The following is a 27,690-nucleotide window of genomic DNA, read 5'->3' on the forward strand; positions in this document are numbered from 1 at the left end:
CGTAACCCTGAATAATAAAACACAAACTTAGAGGTTTTCTTGAGTGTCATTCCCTCTTCATGAAAGTGGCTGGCATCAATGATTGGCAAGGCATCTCTTGTAGGCTAATCTCATTAAAAGGCTCGCAAAGATCAAGGATTGGTTGGTGGAACAGGCCATTCAGAAGCTAACTGCGCAATTGTAGAACCAGACCTTAGGACCAGGTTGATCTGTTTTATTGGCTTAATTATATCAATAGCAATACCATGCATTTAGAGTTTGAATAATATATTGCAAACACACATCTCTTACATGAATTGGATATCAACACTTCAGGATTTTTTTTTATCTGAACCTACAAAACAGAAATATACTCTTCCAGGTGTTGAGGTATTCAGAATTTATCATGCCGCACTGGGTTGCATGTATCCTGCTGTTGTTTCACATGTCTCCATCTAATGAGCAAATGGTTGGCACTGTCACTATCTTCCTATTGGGGTAGAATTGTCTGGGTTCAGAGATAGCATTCCCCATTGGTGCTTTTGCTCAGGTAGACTGCATCCCAATTTGCTATGGATTAGGACATTTAAGGTGTCCAGCCTCCCTAGCAACCATGGAACAAATCACTATGGAACAACAGACCACAACAGATGGATAGGAGACAGTCTCACAGGTCAACTGGAGCCCAGAGGATTGCTGACCTCTGAGGTCTCCTCTTCCTTGTACCCAAGAGTGTCTGCAAAAAAGGTGGCCTGCTGCAGTAGCAGGGGAAACGCTACTTTCATGCTAGAACATATTAAATCAGCTTCTGTTTGCCTCAACAGTAGGTTACCGTTGAGATGGAGGCTAAGTTCCAAGGACATGTTCTCAAGAGATGGTTAGTGGGGTATATTTGTGCTCTGGTGAGCAGGGCACGTGGATAAGCTTAGAGAGGTATTTTATTTTTGCTTTCCCTAGCCCAGGATAAAATCTGGATCTTTTACATGAAAAGCATAAATTCTGCCAGTAACCATCCAAAATTCTAACAGGATCTATCATTGTTATTAATTGACTTGCCGGTCCTGAAATCTGCTTGAACAAGTCCCGGAACTGCTTTTCTTCTTCAGTTTCTTGTTGGGGTTGTGTTGGCTCAGGAATCTGAAATTACCCAAAGATTATTAATGGAGAAACAAACAAAAATCCTCAGTATTTCTATTTACCACACTTCAGGTTAGATCCATTTTAGAAAAGGCATGTATTAATATATTGTTTGATAGACTCTGTAATTCTTTAATTAAATTGGTATTCTATAATCTTTAAACAGCTGAAAAGGCAGTAGAACAATTATTTAATGATTTGATTGATTTGATCCTTAATTAAACTTTAACATACCTCTGGCAAATCAATGTTCACATTTCCATCCATCTCCCTATAAAACATGAATCCAGTTTTTAAAAATCTGACTTTCCACTGGAATTTCATAAGAGAAATCAGGTCATCAAGATTAGTTACAATAGAAAAGCACTTGTAAATTTCTATTGTGCCATTTAACATCAAAAAGTCATTATGGGCTACTTTAAAAGAAATGTTAACAGCAGATGCCAGCAAGGTTGTTCTCCAATGATCTCACAAATCTTCTATGTTTTTACAGCAGGGGATGCAACTATGGGCTCATCCTCCATTATCTCATGTCCTACATCCTGGAACAGTGGAGCAAAGTCTTAACAGCTGGTAGAACTTAGTAGCCACTGAGACAAGCCAGCTTCTCTTAGGACAGTGTTGTCCAAACTTGGCCACTTTAAGATGAGTGGACTTCAACTGGGGCTGGCTGGGGAATTCTGGGAGTTGAAGTCCACTCATCTTAAAGTGGCCAAGTTTGGACAACACTGTCTTAGGAGCTAGAATGGCCTAATTATTCCTGGAGCCTTCAGATGTAAATCTCTATAGCTTTTCAACAGGGATCAGTTGATAATGGACTTTTGTACTCTGGTTGGGTGAGATGCTTGGCATACTTACTTTGTAACTGCTTTCTTTTCAGAAAAAACCCTTAGACAGAAGTTAGCCTCCTGATTTGGCTCATATGTGGTTGGAACAATAATGTAGTCCCCAGGTGGCAGCGCAAATCTGTCAGAAACTTCCCTTAAGTTGATATAGGTTTTGCTCCTGGCTTTGGACGCATGGAAGCGAAAAAACTCCTTTGTCAAGTGTTCATCTTTATTGGGACTCTGAAATTAAACGTTCAGATTATTTCTCAGCTTGACTGATACGTCAGGTGCTCTGTTGTTGTTGTTGTTGGTTGATTGAGGAATATATTCATGCCCTTTGGAGTTCAGCTTCCAAATTCCAATACTGATTTATTGTCCCACCGTTTTGTCCACACTTTATATATCATGCTATACCCCGACTACATGTGCAGCACGACAGCTACTAAATGCAGGAGGCCGCTATATATGGAAACCCAATATCTGTACTGCCTAATTGTTTCCTGGAATTTTTTGTTTGCTGATATTTATTGTTTTTATATGTTTAAGAAATAAGACAACCAAAAGGGGCTTTAGACCAGCACCCCATTGAATCTTAACCCAAAGACATATGCATTTTACTCTCAGATCATGGATTAATTTGAATGTCATGCCATTTTAGCCTCACCTAGTAGAACCAAGCACTTCTATTTTACTGGATACAACTAGGTGAGATAAAGCAGTTAGCCAGGGGGACCCCTGCCTTAAGTATGAACCCAGTTCAATAAGGTTGAGGCAAAGCCGGTATTTACAAGTATAAAGTGCAAAGAAATGAGCCACAGATAAAGTGGCTTGATTCCAAGCCATTCCTAAAAGGGAAGGAAAGACTTTGGGGCCATTATCACATGAGGGGTCTGCCTGGGAGGGCTCAAACAGTGCTAAGCATTGTAAATAGCTTTCTCCAGCCAGCACGTCTCAGGAAACTGCTAGGACTTGGAATTCCTCAGGAAGGGACCAAGTTGGGGAAGGGAATACCTCATAGATAGCATATCCTATTGTTAGCATTTCAGATCCGAGTTTCTTGAGTTTACGGCGATCATTCTGCATTAGGGCTGCTATGAATGTACATTCATCTTGACCCTCATCTTTTTCTGTCAATTGGAGCTTGAACTGGGGATTGGTCCAAAACGTTTCTGAAATCAGACAGCAAAGAGGAGATTGTTGGCTGTTTATTTTGCAACAACAGGATACTGGCCCATCACCAGTGCAGGCTACTCACCACATCCTAAGTGCAGGGACAGATGATCTCCTCCTCCTCCCACTCCCAGCCCTTTTTTAATTGTTCCCATCCAGTTTTGTTATTTCTGCCATCTTTATTCTTTTTTGTCTTTTGTTGCTCCCTTGTTTTTAAATGTTTTTAACAATTTGTAAACTGCCCACAGTCACTGAGAGTTGGGTGGCATAGACACTTAAAATAAATAATAATAATAATAATAATAATAATAATAATAATAATAATAATAGGATAAAAATGCCAAATCCAGTCTAAACATCTGGCTGACTGTGCGACCAACCATAAATAATGTCGATACATTACAACATCCTAGGTTCTTGGGAAGAACTTGATGCAAATGAAGGCCAACACCAGCTAAAGAACTGGCAGCTGTGATTTCATGTTGTTGTGTATACAATAATAATAGCCAATGTGCCCTGTACCCAAGTTGTCCAGCTTCAATTCAAAGCTGTTATTTTATGACCAGGAGCTGTCTTAAGCCCTTCTGAGTGGATGGTCTTCAGCACTTGATTCCATTCTAGTAGCAGCCCCACCTCTGATTGGCTGCAGCGCCAAGCATGGCCCTGCCCCTCCAGCAGCCCTGTGCTGCCAAGGGCCTGGGTTCTCACCTTGTTGACAGTTGCGTTTTCTTTTATAATCTTGCAGTTGATCCAATAATGGCCCACTAATCGAATGAACTATGCTCAACCCTAGAAGCTCATGCTTCATTCAACCCTTACATCTTCCAATAGGCATGTTTTTAGTTTCTGCTCCGGCTGGGTGAATACATGTCTTGATTATGAGAATAAATTGGGGGAATGCATGGGGAGGGGGGTAAAAAGCAGAGAGAATCCATTGTACCCAAATGTCCATTCTGCTGGAGGCCAGATAATATACATTTTAAAACTGCTGTGACCAAGGAAATGTTTGCTGGCATAGCTATGTGTTTTCTTTACATTGGCACCAAGGGAAATCTAGAAATGATTCAGTTAGAACTAAGTTGCAGGACACCCCAATAACTGGGCATAAACCTGAGTTTGGCTCTGCATGGCTGAAGTTGCTTATTACATTGGTCTGGGTTTTTAAAATTTATTTTGAAACATTTATAGATCCCTATTCTTCAAAGAATTCTAGATGGCTCACAATAAAAATCTGTTAAAAGTATCATCCACCATTTCAAAGTGGGATAAAGTAAATGTGCAGACCTATGAAGTTTCGGCATCCCCCAGCAGTGGCACCTCTGACCCAGCTGCCTTGGTGAACTGACACTTCCCATTTATGAACAGCATTATCTTCAAGGGCATCAGGTGTGAGGTTACAGACCTCAACTTTGTCAAAATGGGACAGGAAATCTTCGAAATCCATCCTAGGCATGACAAAAAGAGAAATCATTCTGTGGATTATTTGAACTCCAGCCAAGATTCATATTCAAGCTACTTTTGTATTCACTGACTTAGCTGCAGCTCTTTACAACAGTTTTAAGTATTTTAGGGCAAAATGTTGAGAATTGATTTGGCCTCTGCAATTAAGGATGCATATCTGGGCGGCAACCGCTAGATGGCAGCAAAGACTTATGGGTCCTCTATATCTAATCTGAGCTGGACTCTGGCTGTGCAGGTCCAGTTAAGGTGACTGAGGCATGGGCTGGATGGAGTATCTGGGAGAATTTGAGCTTGCAGATCTCAAGGAAGTGGACAGGACCACATATTTATTAGATCCATGCCCCCCACTGATGAAGCAAGGCCTCCTAGGAGGTGACACGTAGTAATGAATTCATTCTTGAGTGAGAGGGTGGTTTTGCCAGCTCTTAAAGAGATGATAATCCATTCCCCGCCTCAAAAAAGATGGCTGGATCCAATGGTGTTGGATAATTTCTGACCAGACTCCAACCTTCTCTTCTGGAAGGATGAAAGATGGTTAGGTTTCAGCTTCAAAGGTCCCTGGTGGAATTAGATGATCAGGACCTCTTTCAGCTGAGATTCAGTCCTGGGTATAGTAATGGATCATGCTTATGGATGACCTCTAGCGGACTAGGGATGGAGGTAGTATATCCATTCTGGCATTTCTCAATAACTTTGGATACCCTCAAACATGATATTATTCTGACTAGCTCAGCAGGTTGGGAATGAGGAACATGATGTGGTGGGTCTCCTCTTTCCTCTGGGGCTGGTTCAAGTCTATCAGCCTTGTGAGGTAGTCCAGGAAGCATGCCCAGATGACCTAATTCTACTTTATTGTCAGATTACATTAACAGGACCTTGCAAGTCTGAAAGTACATTTGTCCCCTGTCACCTTTACAGCCCAAGAAACTAGGGAGGGTCCCTTCTGAGACATTTGCCATGCCCACATTCCTTCTGTGGACTCAGCTGCCTCTTATCTGACCATTGCCCTAGCTGCAGCTCTTCCCCTTGTCTCCCCAGGTCATTCCCACGTATCATTACAAAATCATGTTGTGGGAGGGGAGACTCTAGCTCTAATCTCTTAGAATGTGGGGTGACCCACAGCTTAATGTTCTCTGTGCTCCTGTGAGGCTGACAAACTCAGAAACAAGAATCCTTTGAATTTCTGGAAATATCCTTATTGCTAGTAGGGCAGTGTAACAGAATCTTGAAAATCTGCCAGAGAAATTCTCTAGTACAGCTTATATCTAGTGTTATTAAGACAGAGTTACTCTGAGTCTCTTTCTTGTACTTCAGTCCGCTCCTGGATTCAAGAATCTCTTCTGTAATGGCTGTTTCCTCTCTTAACTGACTTGCTGCCTCCTCTGTGATCCAAAGGTCTGTTAGTACTCCATCACACAGTGTCTGGAGGCTGTGGGCATCTGGATGGGGATGAGCAAACTTAGACTCAACCCTAGCAAAACCCAATGGCTGTGGGTTCTGGGGCCACCCATCTCTGTGATCTTTGATAATTATTTCTGGGTGGAGTGGCACTACACCAGAAGGACCTAGTATGCAATTTTGGGAGTTCTCCTAGCTTCCCACCTCCTGCTGGAAGAGCAGGTGGTGGCTAAGGCTAGGAGGGCCTTTGCACAAATCCATTGTGTGCACCAATTATGTCCATTCCTGGATTGGATGGCCCTACTCATGGTCACTCATGCCTTAGTGACCTTCCATCTGACTTACTGCAGTGCATTCTACATGGGGCTGTCCATGAGGACCAATCAAGCTGCAATTGGTCCAAAATGCAGTAGTGTAATTAGTTTTGTGTATATTCATGTCACACCACTACTCTAACAGCTACACTGGTTACCAGTGGGCTTCTGGGTGCAATTCAAGATCCTGATGGTCGCCTATAAAGCTTTTCATGGTACAGGTTCTGGTTATTTCTCTGATTACATGTGGCCATCCTATACAATTCAACACGGCTGACATGCTTCAGGTCTCAATGATCAAAGCCATCTTATATGACCCAGAAGCTGTGCCTTCTCTGTTGCAGCACCTGCCCTATGAAACAACCTCCACTCACCCCACCCCTGAAATTTGGTTGACCCCATCCCTCCCTGAAGACTGATTTTTCCCCCAGTTGCTAGGCCAAGAATTTAGATTAGTCTACTGCACAATGTAAGTTGTATATCTGATCTCTGGAATGTTTTATTTTATTATGTTTTATTATGTTTGTCTTTTTTCCTATACTGGATATTTTTAACCCTTAGTAGCCACTCTTGGTAGAAACATTTGGAAGTTGCTGGTGCGCTCGCTCTCTCTCTCTCTCTCTCTCTCTATATATATATATATAAATAAAATAAAATAAAATAAAATAAAATAAAATAAAATAAAATAAAATAAAATAAAATAAAATAAAATAAAATAAAATAAAATAAAATATTATTTTGTTGCCATCTACTGGTCATCCAGAGCTTTGCAGCCCAGATATGGCAACACTGCCTAAATGTAATAAGGATAACATCTCTCAGGAGCTATGAAATAAAATTGTTTTTCTTCTGTGGGAATAATTGATCTGAAGGAGAAAAAATGATGATTTGCATTTGTTAAAACTAAATTAGAACCATTAATTCACATTTGTAAAGGATCTCCTCAGCATTGATTAAATGATGATAACCCATATTTTACTCAATTTACCAGTCTTAGGACTCAACATATATGTACTTAAGGTATGTTAAAAGAGTATAAACAATGTTCTTGAGAATATCTCTGCAATATAGTATGTGTTGGTTTGAATTAACTGAACATTTAAGGTTTCATAATGACAAAAAAAAAAACCAAAACCAACCCACATTATTTTAAGGAACTTTTCAATTAAAACAAAAACTAGTCAATACAAGGACATTTATGCTTGTTTTAATAGACTTAGGATTACAATCAGCAACTTCACTTACCAGAACTCTCCATCATCTAATGCTGTATGATGTAACTGTTGTTTCTCTGATGGGCTGATGGAACGCCACTCTGAGGAGCTTCAAGAGAAAGAAGTAAGCATTATTTATTTATTTATTTATTTGCAAACAACAAGAAATATACACAGATAGTCTAGAAACATGGATAAAAGGTGGGCTACCATTTATTTTGTTTCCTTTTTTTGCCTGGAGTGAAGAATGAAAGGACCTTTGTCACTCTAGGGCCTACAGTAGCTCGGAGCACAAATGAATGATATCTTTTGCACCCTATTGGTCTGCTGGGAGGCGAGCGCTGATTTTCCCATGTTGTTCCCTGCTTGTTCTGCAAAATTGCCCAGGCAACTTTGAAATTGTTCGGAGGAAGTGAAAATGGGGTCATATGGAACTACCTTTACTTGCAGTTGAAAACGTGCTCATGCAGTAAAGGCCGTCTTTTCCCCCACTGCTATTCACTGATTGATTGATTGATTTAATGATTTGCCAGAATTCAGTACAGCAGGACTCTGAGTGGCATAACTTTCCTTTCTTGCCATAAGAAGATTAAAATAATGAAAAAGGGTAATAAAACAGTAGAACTATAATAGCAAAAACAAGGACAGAAGTTTACAAGGAACAATAACATCCATGTTCAGTCCAGAGTGGGGGCTTCCGAACTAGCTCCCTCTAGAAATGTTGGGACTGGAAATATATTTCATGCCTTATTTTTCTGATATAAATGAATCCCATTGTTTTTGACAGTTATTTTTAATCATTTTCCTGAATTTCAGATACTTTTTAAAACAGTTTCTCAGACATGATGAACTTAGAATATTTTTACCTCAATAGCAATTTTAACATGTTAAAAGTATGATGCTTACATTGTTAATAATCTGGGATTCTTTTTAACACGGGCACATTATAAGTTCCTAGAACAGAAAGTACTAACTTGTCACTCCAGGCACCATTCCATTCCACTTGACCCCACGGATTCCTAACTCGAATGAGCTTCACTGTCCGCCCTTGGTAGTTGACCTATTAAGAAGCAAAGAAAGCAAGAGAAAAGAAAAAAATAGAATGACTTTCCGTTTCAAGAAGACTGCACTTTGACTGCTTAATCTAAATAAGATCTACTAAATACAGTACCATAATCTTATTTTATAAATTACATAGCCTGTACTGAAAGTCAGCTATAGTTTTTATGGTCACTTCAGCCTCTGAACGGCATATAAACAGGTTGGGCTATGCACATTTTTTATACAGTTTGATGGAAGGTAACCATTAAATTAATTTATTATTAGCATTGTCACTTTTAGTTCATCATTTAACTGTTTGACCCTTTGTTAAATGAGCAATGGACAAACACAGAACATTTACGGTATTATTTATCTCCTCTCATATTAATTGATTCCCACTTTAAAATAAATTAAGAAGCGTGTGAGTGAAAAAGACAGCCCACCCAACTCACGGCATATAGACAAGGATGTACAGTATATACACACATAGACAAAACATCTCATGAACAGAAGAGGTAACAGGATAAGAACACGAGGTTGAGCTGGGTTGAGGATGTGCTGTTGGGAGAACGCACAAGAATATAAAAGGCGGCTTCTGACTGCTCAGAGGGCCTCAGGTGTGACTGATGCACTAAACCAGTGTTTCTCAACCTCCACAACTTCAAGATGTGTGGACTTCAACTCCCAGAATTCCTCAGCCAGCATGGGGAATTCTGGAACTTGAAGTCCACACATCTTAAAGTTGCTGAAGTTGAGAAACACTGCATTAAACTACTGTATAAGCCATTTGCTTTTACAAACTACACTGTGGCTTAGCCTGGAGTAGAAGCTTGTCCCCAGGTGCCTTCTAAGAAGCATGCTGCCACATCTTACCAGTGCAACAAAATATCTTCCATTATATCACACCTGTTCCTGAGAATGGAGTGAGCGAGCAAGCTCTGCTTCCAAACACTGATTTTCTTTCCATTGAATTTAGGGCTGCAAAAATCCAGACAGCAGTAAAATGGTTTCTGTACTTCGTTGCTGCCTTCTAGTGGCGGTGTACATTTCTGCAGCTCAGATTCAGTAGCCCAAATCTATTTGGGATTAGATTGTTTTCTAGCCATCCTCTTTCTGGTGAGAAGTATCATAACGAGAAGGCGCTTACCTCATCAAGACCAGTGACTGAATATGCATGACCTTTTATGAGACCATTTGGGGTTCGAGCTTCTGACTCAGCTGCACTGCTGATCTAAATAATGGAAACATTTTTAAAAAATCAACCTTTTTGCTTTATTGAAATCATGCTTGTTTTCATAAGTATGTGCAGGAATGTGTGGCACCTCTTAAAAATAAGATATACCTATGGAATACAAAATGAACAAAAGATTAGCACTGCCATCTAATGCCATTAAAAGAACACCTACAAATTATTTCCAGTGCCTTTTGGTGCCCAAGTTGAAACCCAGTATTGCAGGTGCAGACTTCCACTTATCCCTATTCTCATTTTCCTTGCAGCATTCCCATTCCCAAATTTGTTTTGCAAGATTCCCAATCCTCGGAGCAGGCTGCAAGGCTACAGAGGGAGCTGCCGAAAAGACTCTGAATGGAAGGGACTTGCTGCAAACAATTTCCAATGCTTGGCTGGGAGGAATCAAAATCCCTGTTCCACTCTAGAGCCCGTTGTTCTCACTCAGCCTCACTTACCACACAGAATGTATGTGAGTCTCAAAGTTCCAAGGTACGATTCTGAGCTCCTTGTAAGCTACAGCAAGATATAAGCCAGTGTTGTCCAAACTTGGCCACTTTAAGATGAGTGGACTTCAACTCCCAGTATTCTCCAGCCAGCCATGCTGGCTGGGGAGTTCTGGGAGTTGAAGTCCACTCATCTTAAAGTGGCCAAGTTTGGACAACACTGATATAAGCTGTAAGGGCTGTGAATGGATTTATATGTGGATGGGACTGAAAAGGTGAAATTAGAAATGGTTGCAGTTCAATAATGAAGGAGTCAAGAAATTGTCTCCCAAAGCCATGGGTGCAGTTCTCAGAGACTGCCATATGTAGTTCTACTGAATCATGTGATAGAAAGGGGGACATGATTATATTCTTGACCACAGAGCACTCATATGATTGTATTTATTTGAAAGAAAGACAACTCTGAATGTAAGATTACCTGTCCTCCCAGGAAGATTAGACAGAAAAAAACCACCACTGTCTCCATTAATATACTTTTAGTGAAACTAAGATGACATCTCCACATTAAAAATAAAACATTATTTGGGAAACAGCTTATGGTCATCTCAGGAAAATACAGTGACTCTAATTATTTTTAATTCACTGGAAGGGCAAAAAGGATGAAAATGATTACCCCTGCTCACTACTTTGGGGAGCACACTCCCTGGTGTGCAACTCAAAGACCAGATGTGGCTCTTTGCTGAAGGCATGTTATAAATGCTCATACAGTAAGTCCCACTGAAATAACTAGGATTTCCTACATACTAACATGGCAGGGCACAGTGTGCATTGTTTAAATTATTGACACTTTCACATTTAGATACAATTAATATGGAATGAACAAAGCCGCCAGTGATCTGGATCACATTTTGTCATGATTCTAAATTGATAGTCATAAAAACATTTTCTGCTTAGAATTATATGGAAGCTTGAGAAATTGAGTTTTCAGCCCTCTTTCTAAGCAAAACCTATACAAAATGAATCAAAGGTTTCTGTGGCTGATTTCTTAAAATACTATATCTGGAACACAAACATTATGGCCCCCAGGCTAAATTAAGTCATGGCAGATCCAGTTCAGCTCAGAATCTCAACACTATTAGCAGGAGGGATTAACTGAATATAACTCAATTCCAGGTTTTGCTAAGAGAAATCCTAACAAGAATCCCCAGCAGGCTGGGGAAAAGGAGCTGAAACTTACATCATCATTCTCTAATGGTTCTTTGTTTAACATTAGGGTAGACTTCCTAATCTAAGGCTTTCCAGAAAATGCCAGTTTAGGAAGGCCTTGTGGGGAGCCCTAGGATGATTGCTGGCTGACAATTTGGAAGAATCACATAGAGAAAAAAATTGTGTTGAAACTGCTGGCTTTTTATGAACCAGCCCACAGTTAAGCAAAAACACATGCTCAAGTGAAAGCCCCATAACAGTATTCCAAAACATATTCCTACATATTAGGAGCATTCCCTGATAATATACTCCAGAAGCAGCCTTCTGAAGCCTTCCACATGTTCTGGACTACAACTTGCTATTAGCTATGATGGCTGGAATTGACTGGAATTGTGCAAAGCAACTTAAGGACAACATATTCTTTTTCTGTGCCCTATTCCATATCCTATTTCCAAAGCTGCTTTGGGGCCTGGTAACTTAAGGAAATATCCTGTCATAAAACTCAGACTCATATTTATACTTCTACTTACATCAATAGAACAGCCCACCATTGAGCCTCTCTGAAGAGCCCTCTGCAAGAGTTCATAGAAATTTTTGGGAGCCTTTTTAACCTCAAATGTTTCTCCAACTCCACCAGTGAAGTCTTCCATGGCTTCAATTGAACTTCCACCTTTTAGAGCTTCATAACTTCCATTCAACCTGAGATTGACAATGAAATACACATGCACAGAGACAGTGATGTCCTGTCCGTCAACATATTCGGGTCCTCTGAAAATGTCCTGTTGGCATTTTTAAATATATACTGTATATACAGTACTTAATTCATTGTACAGAGATGTTAGTGTACCATGGCTTGCCCACAACATGCAGAAACATCTATGGGACTTAAGTGGTATAAAAAATCAAAATATTCTCCACTGAAACCAGTAGAAGTAAAGTGTTGTAACTCAAATTCAAGATTAATGGAACTCCGACATTTTGTGTAGCTGTTCCAAAGATTTGTTTGGATTCCCTTGCAATCTCTCAAATGTTTTGGCTCAACGTTATTTCAATAGAAGAGAACTTTCAAACTTGTTTGAAATTTCACTTTAGCCCAAAACAAAAAAGCAAGTCAAATTTGAAAGGAATTTGATTTCATTGTGCAACTTTCTATCAGCACAATTTTGACATCATTGACATAGTTTACTATCACACCAAAACCAGTTACAAAATACATGTCTTCCTCCCATTCCTGCCCCATCCCACAAAAATAATGACAATCCATATGAAATAAGGAGAAATTAATTGCATATTCCCATTTTATTTAATCTACCAGAGTTCCTGTTTACCTCCAGGGACTTTAAGCCTTCTCTGAGCTAAGCTACTCTAGCCTAACCATTCTTGCCCTCTGAGATGACTTGTTGCTTTAGTGCCTGACTTTTTTTTATTCTTGATGGGTCTATCCTCTTGTGTCAATCTTTTCCATAAAGCTTTGATGCTGGGTCTGTATCCCTTCCTTGTACTAATCAGAATCTGGTGCACTGAAAATGATCAGTATTTAGCAGCAGAAGTTACACTTTCTGAAACAGCAACCTTCCTTTGATTAAACAATGTCATTTATTGGGATCCTGGAAGCACGCCTTCTCTGTAGCAGCACCTGCCCTTTGGAATGAGGTTTCCCCCCAAGATCCAGATGGCCCCCACCCCACTGGTGTTTTGAAGGGGCTTGAAGGCCTGGCTTTTCACCCAGACCTTTGGCGAGGGTGAGTGAAGCCCCCTTGGATTCTTTTTTCCATTCCAGTCTGGTTTTTTGTCGTCTTGCTATCGTTATTCCTTATTTGTGTTTCTGACTGTATCTTTTTTGTAATGTTTTTACTTGTGAGTGCTGCCCAGAGTTGTTGGGAGTTGGGCAGCATACAAATGTAATACTAAATAAATAAACCTCGATCAGGTCAGTCTATGCTCAAAACACACATGATACAATATTTATAAAACTGGGACTGCAATAACAAGGTGATAAATCATGATGGCTGAGGAAGCCAAGGACAAGATCAAAATCAAATTATCTACCTACTTGGCATAGGCTTTTTCCAACAACGCACTCCAGAATTCATTGAGGTCAGCTGAGTGCAGAAAAACCAAACGGTCTCTGAAGGTGGGCAGGCGGTCGTCAACAACAATATCCAGCCATTCATTGTGCTGCCAAAACTATCTCAGCAAAGACAAATAGAGAATCATTTAATAGTGGTAATAAGCCGGGGATAATTGAAGTAGGGCCAGGAAGTCCCAATACAGCTTTAGGCCTTGGGGGGGGGTGAAGGTTAGGAGAAACTTTTAATTTTATGGACATGGTGGAACAGCACAGAGAAAGGACTGCAACATTAAAGCATCTCTCAGCTGCTCGTCTGAACATGAGAATGATGTGAACTGAATCATGCTCCACTATCCATGCTTTTGATAGATACAAAAGCTTATGACCTAAAAACATGCTGCAAGAGTCTTTGCTGTTTCAGCCATGCCCTTGTAATTACATGAAACAATTACATAAAAGCAAAGGTGGTGGCTACAGATTGGCTCTAGGGAAACGGTTCTAGTCCCCCCGCAGCCATGGAATCTCACTGGGTAACTATGGGCCATTCACTTTCTTTCAGCCCGACCTATCTCACAGGATTGGTGCTGTAAGGGAAAATGGGAGGAAGGAACACCTTGTACACCACCTTGAGCTTTTGAAGGAAAGACAGGATACAAACCTAACAAATAAATACAGATAGTCCTCAATTTATGACCACTCACTCAGTGACCATTCAAAGTTACAACAGTGCTGAATGAAGGGACTTATGACCAGTCCCCAAAGTTATGGCTGTTGCGGTGCCTCCACAGTCATGCCATCACGATCTGGGTGTTTGGCAACCCGTTCGCATTTACGGTTGCCAAGCACCCTGTGATCATGTGATCACCATTTGCAACCTTCCCTGCCAGCTTACCCAGAAAGTCAATGGGGGAGCTGGCAGGAAAGGTCATAAGTTGCTGGGGTTAGTCTCCCCCATCTGTGCACCCTCCCCAACCCCTCTGTGCTCATGCCACACCAGCCACTCACACACCCCTGTGCAGTCTCCCTGATCTGCTCACACCTCCCTCTTGCACACTCCCGCACACCCCATGCACCTTTTCACCCCTGCTGCATCCCTGCATGCCCTTACTGACCCACGCTACATACCCAAGCACCCTTCCCAAACTGCATGGCACCTCTTGCACACCCCTGCGCACCCCCTCACTCCCTCTCCCACCCAGCAGCAGCCATTTACCTGCCTGCCAGCCTGGGATTTGCAACTTCCTGCTGTCTTCCCCACTGACTTTGGTTGTGGGAAGCCAGCAGGAAGTAACCTCACCTACTGACCATGGGATTCAGTTAATGACAGCAATCAGGACTGCAGGGATTGCCGTCACTAAGTGACATGGTCTCACTTTACAACTGCATTGCTTAGCGACAGTCCCAATTATCATCGTAAGTTGAGGACTACCTGTAAATACATTTCATTCTAGGCTTGATTTCTGGTCTAGGTATGCAACCCATATTGTCAGATAGTGAAACTATTGCAGTATAAACCTAAAAGAGAAGGGTATTAAAGTTCTGACCTGTCATAGATAATAAAATGGCACTAGGTTCATATGTTTTCCAGATGTGCTAGAATCACAGTTCCCAGCCACGTCATGTAGCAGAACTAAATATAAAGGATGCTGACATTCGTAATTCAGTAACATCTGGATTTCCCAGTTCCCAGGATATTCAACATTGATTCATTTATTCATGCAAGAGTATGTGGAGGGGTTACCTGGAAATGAAATATTCCGGCATAACCTGGCCCAAAATCTTGATTCTGTGGCACAACTCTGGCTAATATTTTTTCATTAAGAGTAAGAGATGCCAGAGCTGCTAATAGCCAACAGTCACCTGAAAAATTATATAGAACAATGAATAGGTTATACTTTTCATCTAATTACAAATAAGAAAAATATTTCCCAGTAAGTAATTCCTTCTTGTTTTGCTTGGAACTCCTGGTTCTACTCTGGTAGTTGCACATTTCAAAGGGCATCTTAATTGTTTTGGTTGATTTGCAAAATGGAGAGCTGGTATGGTATAGTTAGTAACTAGGACCAAGAAGACTCATTTTCTAGTCCACCATCAGCCATGGAAATGGGCCAGGCACTCTCTCTCAGCCCAATCTACTTCACCAGGTTGTTGGAAAAATAGTAGGAGAGTGTGCTATCCACGCTGCTTTGAACTCCTGAATGAAAGGTGGGCTATACATCTGATCAATCAGTCAATATTGTATAATATAGCAAAGATTTTTAAATCAATTTGTATCTTATTTTGACTTCAATCTTCAGTTTTACTATCCAGGAATTAGTTCAATAAAGCTTGTTCATGACGATACATTGGATTGAACTGCTAATCTGCTTTTTTCTTCTTTGAGGGGTCTACGTTTTTACTCACTCCTGATTCTGCCAAACATCGTTGTTGCACGATAGAGGAATTATGCTCTAAAGCAATTGGCGCACATACAAACACAAAATGTATTTCATTAGGTGAAAAAAAGCAGATTATGAAATGTAGAATGCTGATTGCTGGATGAGGTTGTTGAAATGCAAATATTGCCTTGGGCCTTTTTGATGGAATCCTGTATTTAGCAGATAATGAGAGAGGATGACCTCCAACATCCCTTTCAGCCCTAAATTTCTGTGATTCTATCAGATTTGTGTACATGTGGTGCTGCATATGGTTTCAGCCTGTAGTAGACTAATAGTGTTTTCTTCATTGTCAGTTGCCTGCTTCAGCCGGTCAGCTGAACATCTGGTTTGACAAGAAGAGAGAGATATATTGGCCCTGCTTTCTTTCCCCAAGCCTCCATTGGTTCCACTAGATATCTGAAGGACACCTTCAATGCAAACTTCATTAGGGTTTTGGAACATAAGAACAGCAATGTTAATTTTGTGGTCAGCCTGAGTTCACCTAGGCTTCAGGTCTCCAGCTGAACACAGGGAGATTCAGGAGAGTGAGGTCCCAGGCTCTATCTACTTGGAAGCCTCCACACATTGAACAAAATGTCTAAACAGAGATACCTGAAATGCTTTGTACCAAATAGGACAAACATCGTCCCAGTGGAAAAATACTCACCAAGGTCTCCTTGACAAATGTCAGTTCTTGTGGCTCCTCCAAGAATAAACTGTGGGTCTTTAACAATTTCCTTGAAGAAGATAGGAAAACAAAAGCAGTGATCTGATTAGAAGATACGCTGCTGTGACCTTCTCATTAAGACCATTATCTTCTCTCCAGAGGCAGTCTGACAATTTACAAATGTGAACTTGATGTCAAACTCTATTGCACACCGTAACATACAGTTTATTCATCTGATCTTTTTATGGCATTATGGAGTTACTGAAATATCCAGATATGTATTGCTCCTCTGCTCAAGAAGTTTTTTAAAAAAACTCTTTCCTTCCCAAATCACCAGATCTTCTACTGGGTATATCACCAATTGTTCTTTGGTAAAGGGGATGCAACAGGACTGTGGTGCAGAAACAGTTAAGATTTGTAAAAAGTGGCCATCTGCTCACCTGAGGCAGCCTGGTTTTGTGGTGCTGCTCTTAAAGTGCTGCTGATAGATAGAGTCTCTAGGCTACATTTCATACTAAAGTAAACAGTTTAACTCAATTCATAAGGTGCTATGTCTGTTCTTAGTGGAAGCTAAATAACTTTAGATCTCTATTCTAATATAGTAAAGGGATTCTGTTTCATGCCCCAGACAAGAGAGCTTCTAAAAATAAGAGGTTGAAGAGCAAATCTTTGAATGCAGCGCTTTCAAATAGTTGTTCCCTTAATTTATAAATTAATATTCATTTTAATAAAACATTTAAATAGAGAAAGTTTCAATGTACATCTAACAAGTAGGTATTTACACCAGCAGATATTTCAGGAAGGCAGGCATATGCAGAGAACAGTTTGGAACGCAAAAATAGTAACTCGTAGAAGAGTACATGAAATGAAAGCCCTTTCCAAGGTAGAGGAAAGAAAACAGTTTTAGCAATCAGTACAGGACTTGCTTCTTTATGCATTTATTTAAATGATTTCCAGGGCCACCCATCTCATTGCAGTGACCCTGGGCGGTGCGCAAAGATTAAAACCATCACAACAACATATAACCAATAATGCCACCATTAAAACAACACCCCCCAAACAAAAAACCACATGATCAGCAGAGCTCACCTGGCCAAGATAAAGGGATGTCCAGAATTAGAGAGCAGGGTAAGCCTGGTTCATGTTGTATGTAGCCAGTGGAGATGGGCCAATCTTCTTCCACTGATTGCAACCTCCAGTGATGATTCTGACTGGTGGGGATTCAATTGCAGGCCTCAGGCCTCCTCTGATGACACTAACTGCTGAGGTATTGGATACTTTGTTGGCTTAGTGGAGTTTAGGGGATATAAATAAAGTGCATAAAATTGTGTTCTATTTACAGAGTAGGAAGTAGGATTCTATCTCTATGTAATCTCGCTCTTTCTCTAATCTATCTATCTATCTATCTATCTATCTATCTATCTATCTATCTATCTATCTATCATATCTATCTATCATCATCATCATCATCATCTATCTACACCTTTTTAACATGTATTTAAACTGTTTTTAAAACTGTTTTCTGGATGGCTGTTCTGTGGAGCAGAAAGTTCTTGAGGGTATCTTTTACTGAGGGGCTAGTATGTGCTATAATTATTTTTATGATGGTTTCAGGCAGATCTGGAAGCTTCGGGGGAGTGTCCCTAAATATCCATGGGTATTTCATCCTTGAAATGGACCATAGGTTTTCCATGGGAGATTAAATACATAGGAAGAATTCAGTTTCTCCAGCTTCCACTGATGTGAAGAGATGCCCACTTCTTAGCACTGAAATGCGGGGTCATCCAGATGGTGGTACCTGCAGCACTGTTGACCTTGTCCTAAGGTTCCTTTGTGTTCTCAACAACCAAGCTAAGGTCATTGGCATAGACAAGATGCTGACTCTGTTTCCATGAAGACTGATGCCTTTTGTCCTATTGATGATGGAGTGAAAAAGGGGGACAAGGGCCAGGTTGAAGATATGAGATTGAAGGAGTGAATTTGCTTCTCTCCAGTATGCATTTGGATCTGAACATTCTTCTCAAACTGATGGCTTCCAGATATGATGGATTTCAATTCCCATAATCTCTGGGAAGGCATGAGGTTGGCAAAGACCAATCCAAATGCCTTTTGAAAGTCAAATCAGATCAACTGAACAGAAGCTGCCATTTCTTATAAAAAGGGGGAAATAGACCTGGTCATTCAATCCTATCTGAAAATCTTGAGGTAGCAGTGCCCATTTTTCCTGGCTCAAAGTATAATTAGGCTGCTTGTGTTATACCGAGTAGTAAAAAAAAGATAATGTGTATATGCTCAATTTGAAAACAATAATTTTCTGATCAGTTTAGTACAAATTGATGCTTTAGTACAATAAAGCATCAATTTCACTTTGACAATACAACTCTTTTCCTAAACAATTACCCCAGTCTTTCCCAATTTCACACTTCCAGATGTATTGTACAATTCCCACAATCTCTATAATGTTGACTTAGAACTGTGGGAAGTGAAGTCTAATTGTGGGATATGAAGAGACACTTATGGGAAAAGGCTGCTTTCTAAGTGGTCATGAATGCTGATGAATTTTTAAAAACCCTGTTCATATGATCTGTTTGGAAGCTGCAGGTGACAAGACAAGCAAAGACAGAGGACAGGGAAAGCAAAATTGAAAATGCCAAGAGATGTTTCTGCAGACAGAACTAACAGAGGAACATGCTTGTACAGCAAAACCTCCCTCCTGATAGGTGACCTGGAAGTCATTTATGATGTCTACACAGCAGGTGACATTGAGAAATGATGATTGGCATCAAGGCATATATTGAGATTGCAAAGTTTGCAGTACAGATAGTCCTTGCTTAACAACCGTTCGTTTAATGATGGTTCAAAGTTATGATGGCCTCAGAAAAAGTGCTTTACAACCTGTACGTTGTCACGTGATTGCAATTTTCGACCTTTTTTACAACAGTCATTAAGCGAATCACCACGGTTGTTAAGCGAATTCTGACAAAAAACATCCATTGGGGAACCTGGATTTGCTTAATGACCATCTGATTTGCTTAATGACCATGTGATTCACTTAACGACTGTTGTAAAAATGGTCGTAAAATCAGGTCTGGTCATGTGGTGACTTATTTAATGACCACCCCACTTAATGACCAATTTTCCGATTCCTATTGTGGTCATTAAGCAAGGACTACCTGTAACTATGGGTAGTTTAAAAATTCAGTATTGGGCAATAACCTGCCCATTCTTTCCCCCACTCCCTCCGTCCTCATGACAAATATTTCACGTGTTTCAGAGAAAATATCCAAGGGCAGGTGACCTGGTTAGCAACATTCCAGCTGCTCTTGGACATGCCTTTCTAGTGTGTCGTGATTAGAGAGAACAAAATACAAGGCAAACCAGGGGCATTGTCACCAGCACCACCTCTTATTCAAGCTTCTGGTCATGCAGTTCCTGTGATGGAACGGAGCCACACAAAATTTGCCCATCGAATGTTGTAGCACAGGAACCAAGGGCAGCCTGATGGAAAGATTTAGGCCAGCTGCTGCTCAGTCCAGGAATTCAGATTACAGCATCAAAACCAAAAGACTCAGGATAAAGAAGGAATTTTGGGGGGGGGGTGTATTTTTATAGTTTCTAACGTAAGCATTTGTAGGGAAGCGATAGACTGACTATTAAGTAGCCTCCATTAACAGAGTTGTGAAAACGAATCCACTGTGCTAAAAGAACCAGCTGAGGGAAAAACTAAATCTGCTTTAACAAAATTGTTCCATCCATCCATCCATCGTATAATGTGGACTTACTTGCTTAGGTGCCTATAATTTATTAGTTTCTGTTAATCAGGGAGGAAGATAAAAAGTTATATAGAGGACTGATGCTCCACTCCCCAAAAGTGTATCCCCTTCCTGCATTTTACTAAGCTAGAAAGTGACACTTGACTTCAAGTCCTCAAATTATCTGAATTCTGTGTTCTGGAGCCACTTTCATATCAAGAGAGTACACTGCAGAATAACTGCATGCCCAGAAAACTCTGAGTGAAGCCAAAGAGGTAAGATGCAGACAGGATGAAGAGACAAGAACAGTGGTTTGATGGGCAACTCTGTGTTTCTAGCTTATCTAATGCTGTTTATCTTTTTTAAAAAACTACTGAGTGGTTTATATAATCCATGGAAAGTAGGAGACAGCATTAATAATAAATATACCAGCACATTAAAGTAAAATAAAGAAAAACAAAAAACAAAACAGCATGAGCTTTTTGAAAAAGAAAACTTGGAATATTTAAGAATATGAGACAGAAGACATCTGGGAATTCAACAGATCAAATCCTTTTAAAAACAGCTGAAATAAAAGTATTCAAAGCAATCACCCAAAAATAGACAGCAAAGAAGCCCCGTATCCCTGGGATGGAACCTGGCAATCTAGGTTGACCTTTCCCACCTCAACTATACTAAATGTTTTGGATTACCCTTCCCATAACCCCTAACCAGCCTGGTGCACTATCTAGTTTTATAGAAATGTTAATCAAACACATTTGGAGGGAACCCGTTTGGGGAATGCTGACTGAAGACCAAAAAAGTCTATACGTAACAATATGTAGAGATGTGATAAAGCAGATCAATTCATATGGGAACAGGGAAATACGCCATGAAACCTGTCAGGTTTTGACCCAGAGATCTGCCATGATGAAGATAAGGGTGATGTTGATGATGATTTTAAGCTGCCAAATCACACGTGATTCAAGACATATGTTAATGGCTGTAAGGATATTATATGCATTTGAAAATAACTTTGGAAGAATAGCTTTCTCTTTGGAAGAATAGCTAAATTGTGGGAGTATGCCTTGATAGCTAGGATAACTTTGTATTTAAAAACTATATTAGGCATAGAGTTTGATTTTAATTGGAAACCATTCTTGGACTACAATCTTATACATGGAATTGTGCCACATCCAAAATTTGGGTTTTAGGGTTCATATCTTAATTTGACATATAATTTATAGTGTTGATTTAATGCATTATTTACTAACTGCAGTTTTCTTTTAATGATTTGAACTGTGTTAACCAAGCATTTTTAGCCTAAAGTCCAACAGGGACAAGTGGTCTTTATTTAGAAAATGGATATAAAATAGATCATAATGTTATAAGCTTCTAATGATGCATTAGAATATATTAGCTTTATGCAATTTCAGATTTGCTGCATATTTGCCTATATTGCTTTGCCTCAAGGCAATATACAAAAATATAGGAAAACAGCCATAAAAATAGGCACACACAAATAGAGAGAGAGAGAGAGAGAGAGAAAGCAAGTCAAGGAAATACAAAGAGAATTAAAATATCCCATTACTCCTGTGAGTGCACAAGTTACCCTGGCCTGGGGCCTGCTGGAAGAAGCAAGTCTTTAAACCCACAGCAGGAGTGGGGCTGAATGGACCTCAGAGATGAGGATGTGCTCTAAGGACCCATAAACTGAACTTTGTTTTGTTATAGGACAGTCAGAAACAATAGAACAATGGATTTGTTTGGCTCTCACCCTAATTCTGGAAGTTTTTGAAAACTGGGGGTTCTGCTAGCTCTGTGGGTTGTTTCCTGTTGTCAGTCCCACCAGGTAGACCAGAATCAACCCCACAAGAAGACTTAGACGACTTTTACTGAGGTGGCTATAATACTAGAATCTTGCGAGTCTGACTGTGCTGTGCTGTGCTGTGAATTAGGGGGGTTTCTGTTTGGGCTGCTGACACATTGTTTCTGCTTGTTTTGGCCTTAACCCATGTTTTTCTCCTCATCACTTTGGAAACAGACCTGGCCTATCTCTGTCATCTTCCTTACCCTTTACATGTTATAGGTGTCCAGTGTGTTTGTCTGGATATATGGGATTTAAAAAAAAATGTTTTCTACATGTTTTCTACTTGTTTTCTACTTCTACTGGATGCCTGAAGTTATTCTGAAGTTGGGTGGCCCCTAAATCTTGCTAAATAAATAAATTTTAAATTCCCATGTTCACCAGGTAACGAAGAAAGGGTACGCTTCTCTGCCTGTTCTTTTGTTAACCCTCCTCCTCCCTGTTTTCCTTTTTATCCCCAAAGAGAGGGACAAGGATTACAAAGCTAGAAAAGAATTAGCAAGAGAATCTTACTGCTGTGAACTGCCCTGAGTCATATGAAGTGGCCGGATTACACATAACGTAAAATAAATAGACATAAATGAAAACTACACCCATTCTTAGAAACTGTATGCTGAGAGCTGCATCTGGAAGCAATCAGAAAGTCAATATATATCTTTCTTAACACTCTGGACTTCAACCTATCAACTTTTCTGTATTCTAGGGTTAGCATTAACCTTACCTTGCCATGTTAGAACCAAGTAAAATTTGTCATGACAATGTACTTAAATTTAACAAAGGGGAATATTATCATGCTTAGAATATATTTCTTTAAAAGTATTGCTTGTTTTTCTATGGAGGGAAGAGCAAAAGGAACAGTTTCTCTCAGTTCAGTTATCTGTAATGAATACTCAGAATGAAATGCTATGACTTAAAAGAAATTTATATACATTTTAAATGCTTTTCTTAATATTCTCGTGCTAGCATAGGGCATGCCATACATAAACTGAGTTATGTCTACCGCATGCCGGGCTGATGCTGTTCAGGAGCTGGCTCAGGGGCTGGAGGATATTAGGGCCCTGATGGGGAGAAACCAGCTGCAACTCAACCCTAGCAAGATGGAGGAGTTGTGAGTTTTTGGCCCCCCAGGGTCAGGAAGGTTGACATCCCTGACTCTGGACAGGGTAACACTCCTCCGTACAGATCTGGTGCACAATTTGGGGGTCCTCTTGGACTTGCAACTCCTGCTGGAAGAGCAGGTAGCAGCCATGGCCAGGGGGCCTTTGCACAAATCCATCTTGTGTGCCAATTGCACCCATTCCTGGACTAGGAGGCCTTGCTCATAGTCACTCATGCCTTAGTCACCTCCCGTTTGGATTACTGCAATGCACTCTACATGGGGCTGCCCTTGAATACCATCTGGAAGCTGCAACTGGTTTGGAATGCAACCACAGGCACAGTTTTGGATACCCTGAGGCTTACCCAAGTAACACCACTGCTGTGTGAGCTGCACCGGCTCCCAGGTGCTTTCTGGGTGCAATTCAAGGTCCTGGTTGTCACCTTTAAATCCCTACATGGCACAGGGCCAGGTTACTTGTGGGACACCTTTCCCTGAGGTTATCTGTCCATCCTACTAGGTTAGAAAGGGTGGGTGTGCCCCAGGTCCCCTCCCTTGAATGTTGCCACCTGATGGGACCTTGGAGACATGCCTTCTCAGTGACCGCCCCAGCCCTTTGGAACAGCCTCCCATCTGAGATCTGAGGGATCCCTACCCTCTTAGCTTTCCGGAGGGCTGTGAAGACCTGGCTCTTCCCCCAAGCATTGGGCTAGGATGGGGGTTGATCTGGGAGGTTGCTTGGCTGGCATCTGGGGGTCAGGGGGAAGGATACTTTTGTTTTTAGCGATGTTTTTATGGATTGTTGTGAGCTGCCTAGAGTAATTATATGAGATTGGCAGTCATATAAGTCCTGTAAGTAAGTAAGTAAATAAGTAAGTAAGTGAACAAGATGTGTGGGAGAAATCCAAGTGAAAATTTTTGTTTCCCCAGCCCTTACAAAGTGATTCATAAGGAAGTAAAAATAATCTATAAATACAAGTTTAAACAATACACTCAACTAAAATAAACCATCACTGACAATGTTCTTGGGTTTTTTTGGTTACAGTTGTTAAAAGTGTGATTCAAAGGTTTTTCATTTTTCTGACCTAGAAGAATCACAAGCTATGGATTACAAGTAATTTATATACTGAACAGAGCTTAGATTTACTTATGGAATGTGTAGAGTAAGAAATCACTTTGGTTTAATTAGGTGTATAGGTGTGTATTCTCAAAAGTTATAATTTGGGTAAGACACCCCCTTATTATAAATCATAGGAAGGATAAGATGGTGTTCTGAATCCAAATTATACATGGTGGGAAGGAGAAAATGAAACACCTTTTTGTGTGTGTATTCTGCGCAACTTGCAATGGCCACTTGGAGAAATATTTGTTTTATTCATCCATACAAGGAGTTCAGAGTGAATGACCCTATCACCATTTTATTATTACAATATTCCTATGATATGGATTACAATGAGATTTGGGGATTGATCCAAAACCAGCTTTATGAGCATTAGGACTCAGAGGGGATTTCAAGTTCTTCACAGTATGCTTTGCAGATCTTAGGAGAACCATCTTCCACAAAAAAACATGATACATGGAAACAGTAAGCTGGTAGGCTAACTGCAAACAAATATGCACCCAATAAAACTAGAATTCTAGTGTAGAAATACTTGTGCTCATTAAGCGAGCCAGCAGACATTTGAAATACTGGCTGGGCATTACTACTTGAGAAAAGATTTGCTCATTGACAGCATGACAACCTTGTTCATTATCCTTGCATTGGATTATTTCTCTTTGTGTGTGTTTGCACCCCAGATAAATGAAAATCAGGTAATAGCTGAAGAAGACAAACAAAAGACAGTGAATTATGAAGCAGAAATAAATGAAATGTGACAAATGCATTAGGCTGGCTTTTATTTATGCATCCATTTTTTCTACCTCTTGATTCTTTCTTGAGCATTTGCAGATATACTCAATGCCATTTTCATCCAAAATTCATAACCCATGCCAGGAAAGCTCAATTTCTGCACTTTAGCTTATGTGGATCAACCTTATCCGAAAACAAAATAGCAGGGCATACATTTAGCCAGAATAGAGGGTTAGAAGACTAAAGGGTAAGGAAACTCAGGAGCCCTGTAGAGGAGCAAGTTGTGAGTCACTCAAGAAATATTAGCTGCTTCTTGTAAAACCTATGGAATATTTATCAATCGTCCTGAGAGAGAGAAGCTTGTCCACGTTGTCTGATTCTGTACAAATTTCTGCTCATGGAAAACAAATTCTTGATTTAAACTTACCCCTGGTCTTTTCCACACAAATGGGACTGGTGGTTTCTCACTGTAGAACAGGGAAGAGTCGTTGGCTGGGAAATCGCAGTCCTCAAAGAGGGTCCCCTTCTGCTGGCATTCAAGCTTCAGCTCCTTGTATGTTTGGCCAGTGGAATGGGTGGCACGAGCACTTTGGGGCACAGGAGGAGCCTGTGGGCTGGGATCCTTGTAGGTGTAAGGCATTGCTCTGCTTCACTTACAGCAATAGCTGAGAAGAGGAGCGGGGAGTGACAAACTAAAGGAGAAATTCTACAAATGGCAGCCCAGAAAATAACAGCAAAAAAGAGACCCAATCAAATTGCCCTTGCCAGAAACAAGACTATCTTCATCTTCAGGAAAGAGTTTAGAAGGGGAAAAATTGCCTTTCCTCTTTCCACTTGCCTAAATGGCAGGTTGACTGCCTCGCACACCGAGAACAATGTTTAAAAAGCAACACCCAGAGAACAAACAGTAAAGAAACTTGTTTGGCTTCTTCATGTCCTCCTCTAGCTGCTAGTTGCCTGCCCTCTGGGATGTTAATTCGTACAGAGGGTGGCCAAGAAAATTGCTTGGGGCTGACCAGGTAGTAAGGGATCTGCTGCCACCAGAGAAAGGGAAGCAGTGTTCCCAAAGGCTGAAGGCTAAAGGGAAGCATGGGGGCCTGGCTTTGCTGCATGGTTGAATCTGAAAAATGTTGTAGGACAGGAAGATCTCATGGCATGCATACATATGTACTTCTTGCTGCTTTTCATTTTCCATCAGATGCACCAGTGCCCAGTGGAATCTATGCTATAGGCAGAAATATCTCACCAGCATCCAGAAATGGGTTGCATTAGGGGCAAAATATGGCTCTGGAGCAATCATGACACACACTTGAACTGTGTTGCTTCAAAAGAAAAAGGATTTTCTTCACACATGAAACAGCGTGACCAAATCCCTCCCATATAAACATCTTTATGCACTCTGGTCCATGTTCTTATACAGGAAAAGTACCATGTGGCCACAAATGTTTATACACACACACACACACACACACTCATCATTTATGCATTAAGTTAAAATAATGATATCCAACTTTCCAACTTTCTGCACTAGCTTACAGATAGCAAAAATAGTAAATTGATGTATTACTATAAACTGCAATTAAAGGCAATAACAGCAAGGAAAACAGACATTGGCAATAAAGGCCACCAGAATGATTTCTACGATCTTCAGAGCCCTTCTTTCACATGAAGCCATTGCTTAACCTTGCAAGTTCAGATAACTATCAGGCAGTCCCTAACCTTTTCTTTTTGAGAAAGATTGTTGTGAAAGTGGTGATTCAGCTCAGCAATTTTGGATATTAACTGATCTCCAACCTCCCCTTTTTGGGTATGTTTTTTAACAGAGTGGTAGGGCTGTATTTGCAGAAGGATCTGAAGGAAATTAATGATCTTGTTGCTTTCCAATCAAGTTTCAGGGGCAGATATGGGACCAAATCCATAATGATTGATCTGTAGCAGCACCAGGATAAGGGAAGGGCCACCCTCCTGGTTGTACTTGATCTCCAGCTGCCTTCAGTACCATTGATCATGGTGTCCTGGACTGCCTACGACACTGCGAGTGAGGGGCATTGTGCTGCAATGCTTCTCTTTCTTGAGTGGGCAGTTCCAGTTGGTTGGTGTTGGGGAAGAGAGGTTGTGACCTAGGACCTTCTGTTGTGAGCCCCACATTCTCACCTCTCCTATTTAACAAGCTACTGGGGAAGATCATCCACCAGCACAGAATCAAGTATCATCTACATGCTGATGGTACCCAGTTGTACATCTTTACTCCAGCCTGAAAAGGAAATGTGGTTGAAATTCTACCTTAAAAACATGGATGGAGAGGAATAGGCTCAGACTCATCAAGATGGAGTGGCTTTGAATGCAAAGGCCCTCTGATTCCAGAGACATTTCAGCACTTTGTCAGATGTGTGATCATGCCCAGGAAATATTGGATACAATAATATGTGTACTCGTAGGAAAATTCTCATGACTCTGGTTTTAGTAATACTAGAATAATGATGATGATGGTGGTGGTGGTGATGATGATGATATGGATATGTTTTGCTATAAAAAGGGGTATTCAAAACACCTGACACAGGGAAAAACCCA

The 27,690-nt window shown here is 40.5% G+C and overlaps 1 protein-coding gene across 2 annotated transcripts in view; it reads right to left on the bottom strand.

The window, feature by feature from the left end:
• The window catches only part of CAPN9 (calpain 9), a 38,631-nt gene extending 12,657 nt beyond the window's left edge, over positions 1–25,974 (bottom strand). For both annotated transcript variants that reach the window (XM_088143372.1, XM_007423663.2), the window contains exons 1-13: positions 25,547–25,974; positions 16,577–16,646; positions 15,234–15,352; positions 13,475–13,608; positions 11,952–12,120; positions 9,689–9,772; positions 8,475–8,560; positions 7,532–7,609; positions 4,398–4,558; positions 2,955–3,112; positions 1,975–2,183; positions 1,351–1,387; positions 1,036–1,116 (exon numbers count right to left, since the gene is read on the bottom strand). In XM_088143372.1, the coding sequence (XP_087999498.1) occupies positions 1,036–1,116; positions 1,351–1,387; positions 1,975–2,183; positions 2,955–3,112; positions 4,398–4,558; positions 7,532–7,609; positions 8,475–8,560; positions 9,689–9,772; positions 11,952–12,120; positions 13,475–13,608; positions 15,234–15,352; positions 16,577–16,646; positions 25,547–25,759 (1,599 nt within the window). In that variant the 5' untranslated portion in view covers positions 25,760–25,974. The remainder of the gene's footprint in view (positions 1–1,035; positions 1,117–1,350; positions 1,388–1,974; positions 2,184–2,954; positions 3,113–4,397; positions 4,559–7,531; positions 7,610–8,474; positions 8,561–9,688; positions 9,773–11,951; positions 12,121–13,474; positions 13,609–15,233; positions 15,353–16,576; positions 16,647–25,546) is intronic.
• Between the last annotated feature and the right edge of the window lie 1,716 nt (positions 25,975–27,690).

Source organism: Python bivittatus, unplaced genomic scaffold (genome assembly GCF_059951505.1).
Source record: "Python bivittatus isolate LINGU-HERP-01145 unplaced genomic scaffold, Pbiv_v1 ctg000020_np1212, whole genome shotgun sequence".
Taxonomy (NCBI): domain Eukaryota; kingdom Metazoa; phylum Chordata; class Lepidosauria; order Squamata; family Pythonidae; genus Python; species Python bivittatus.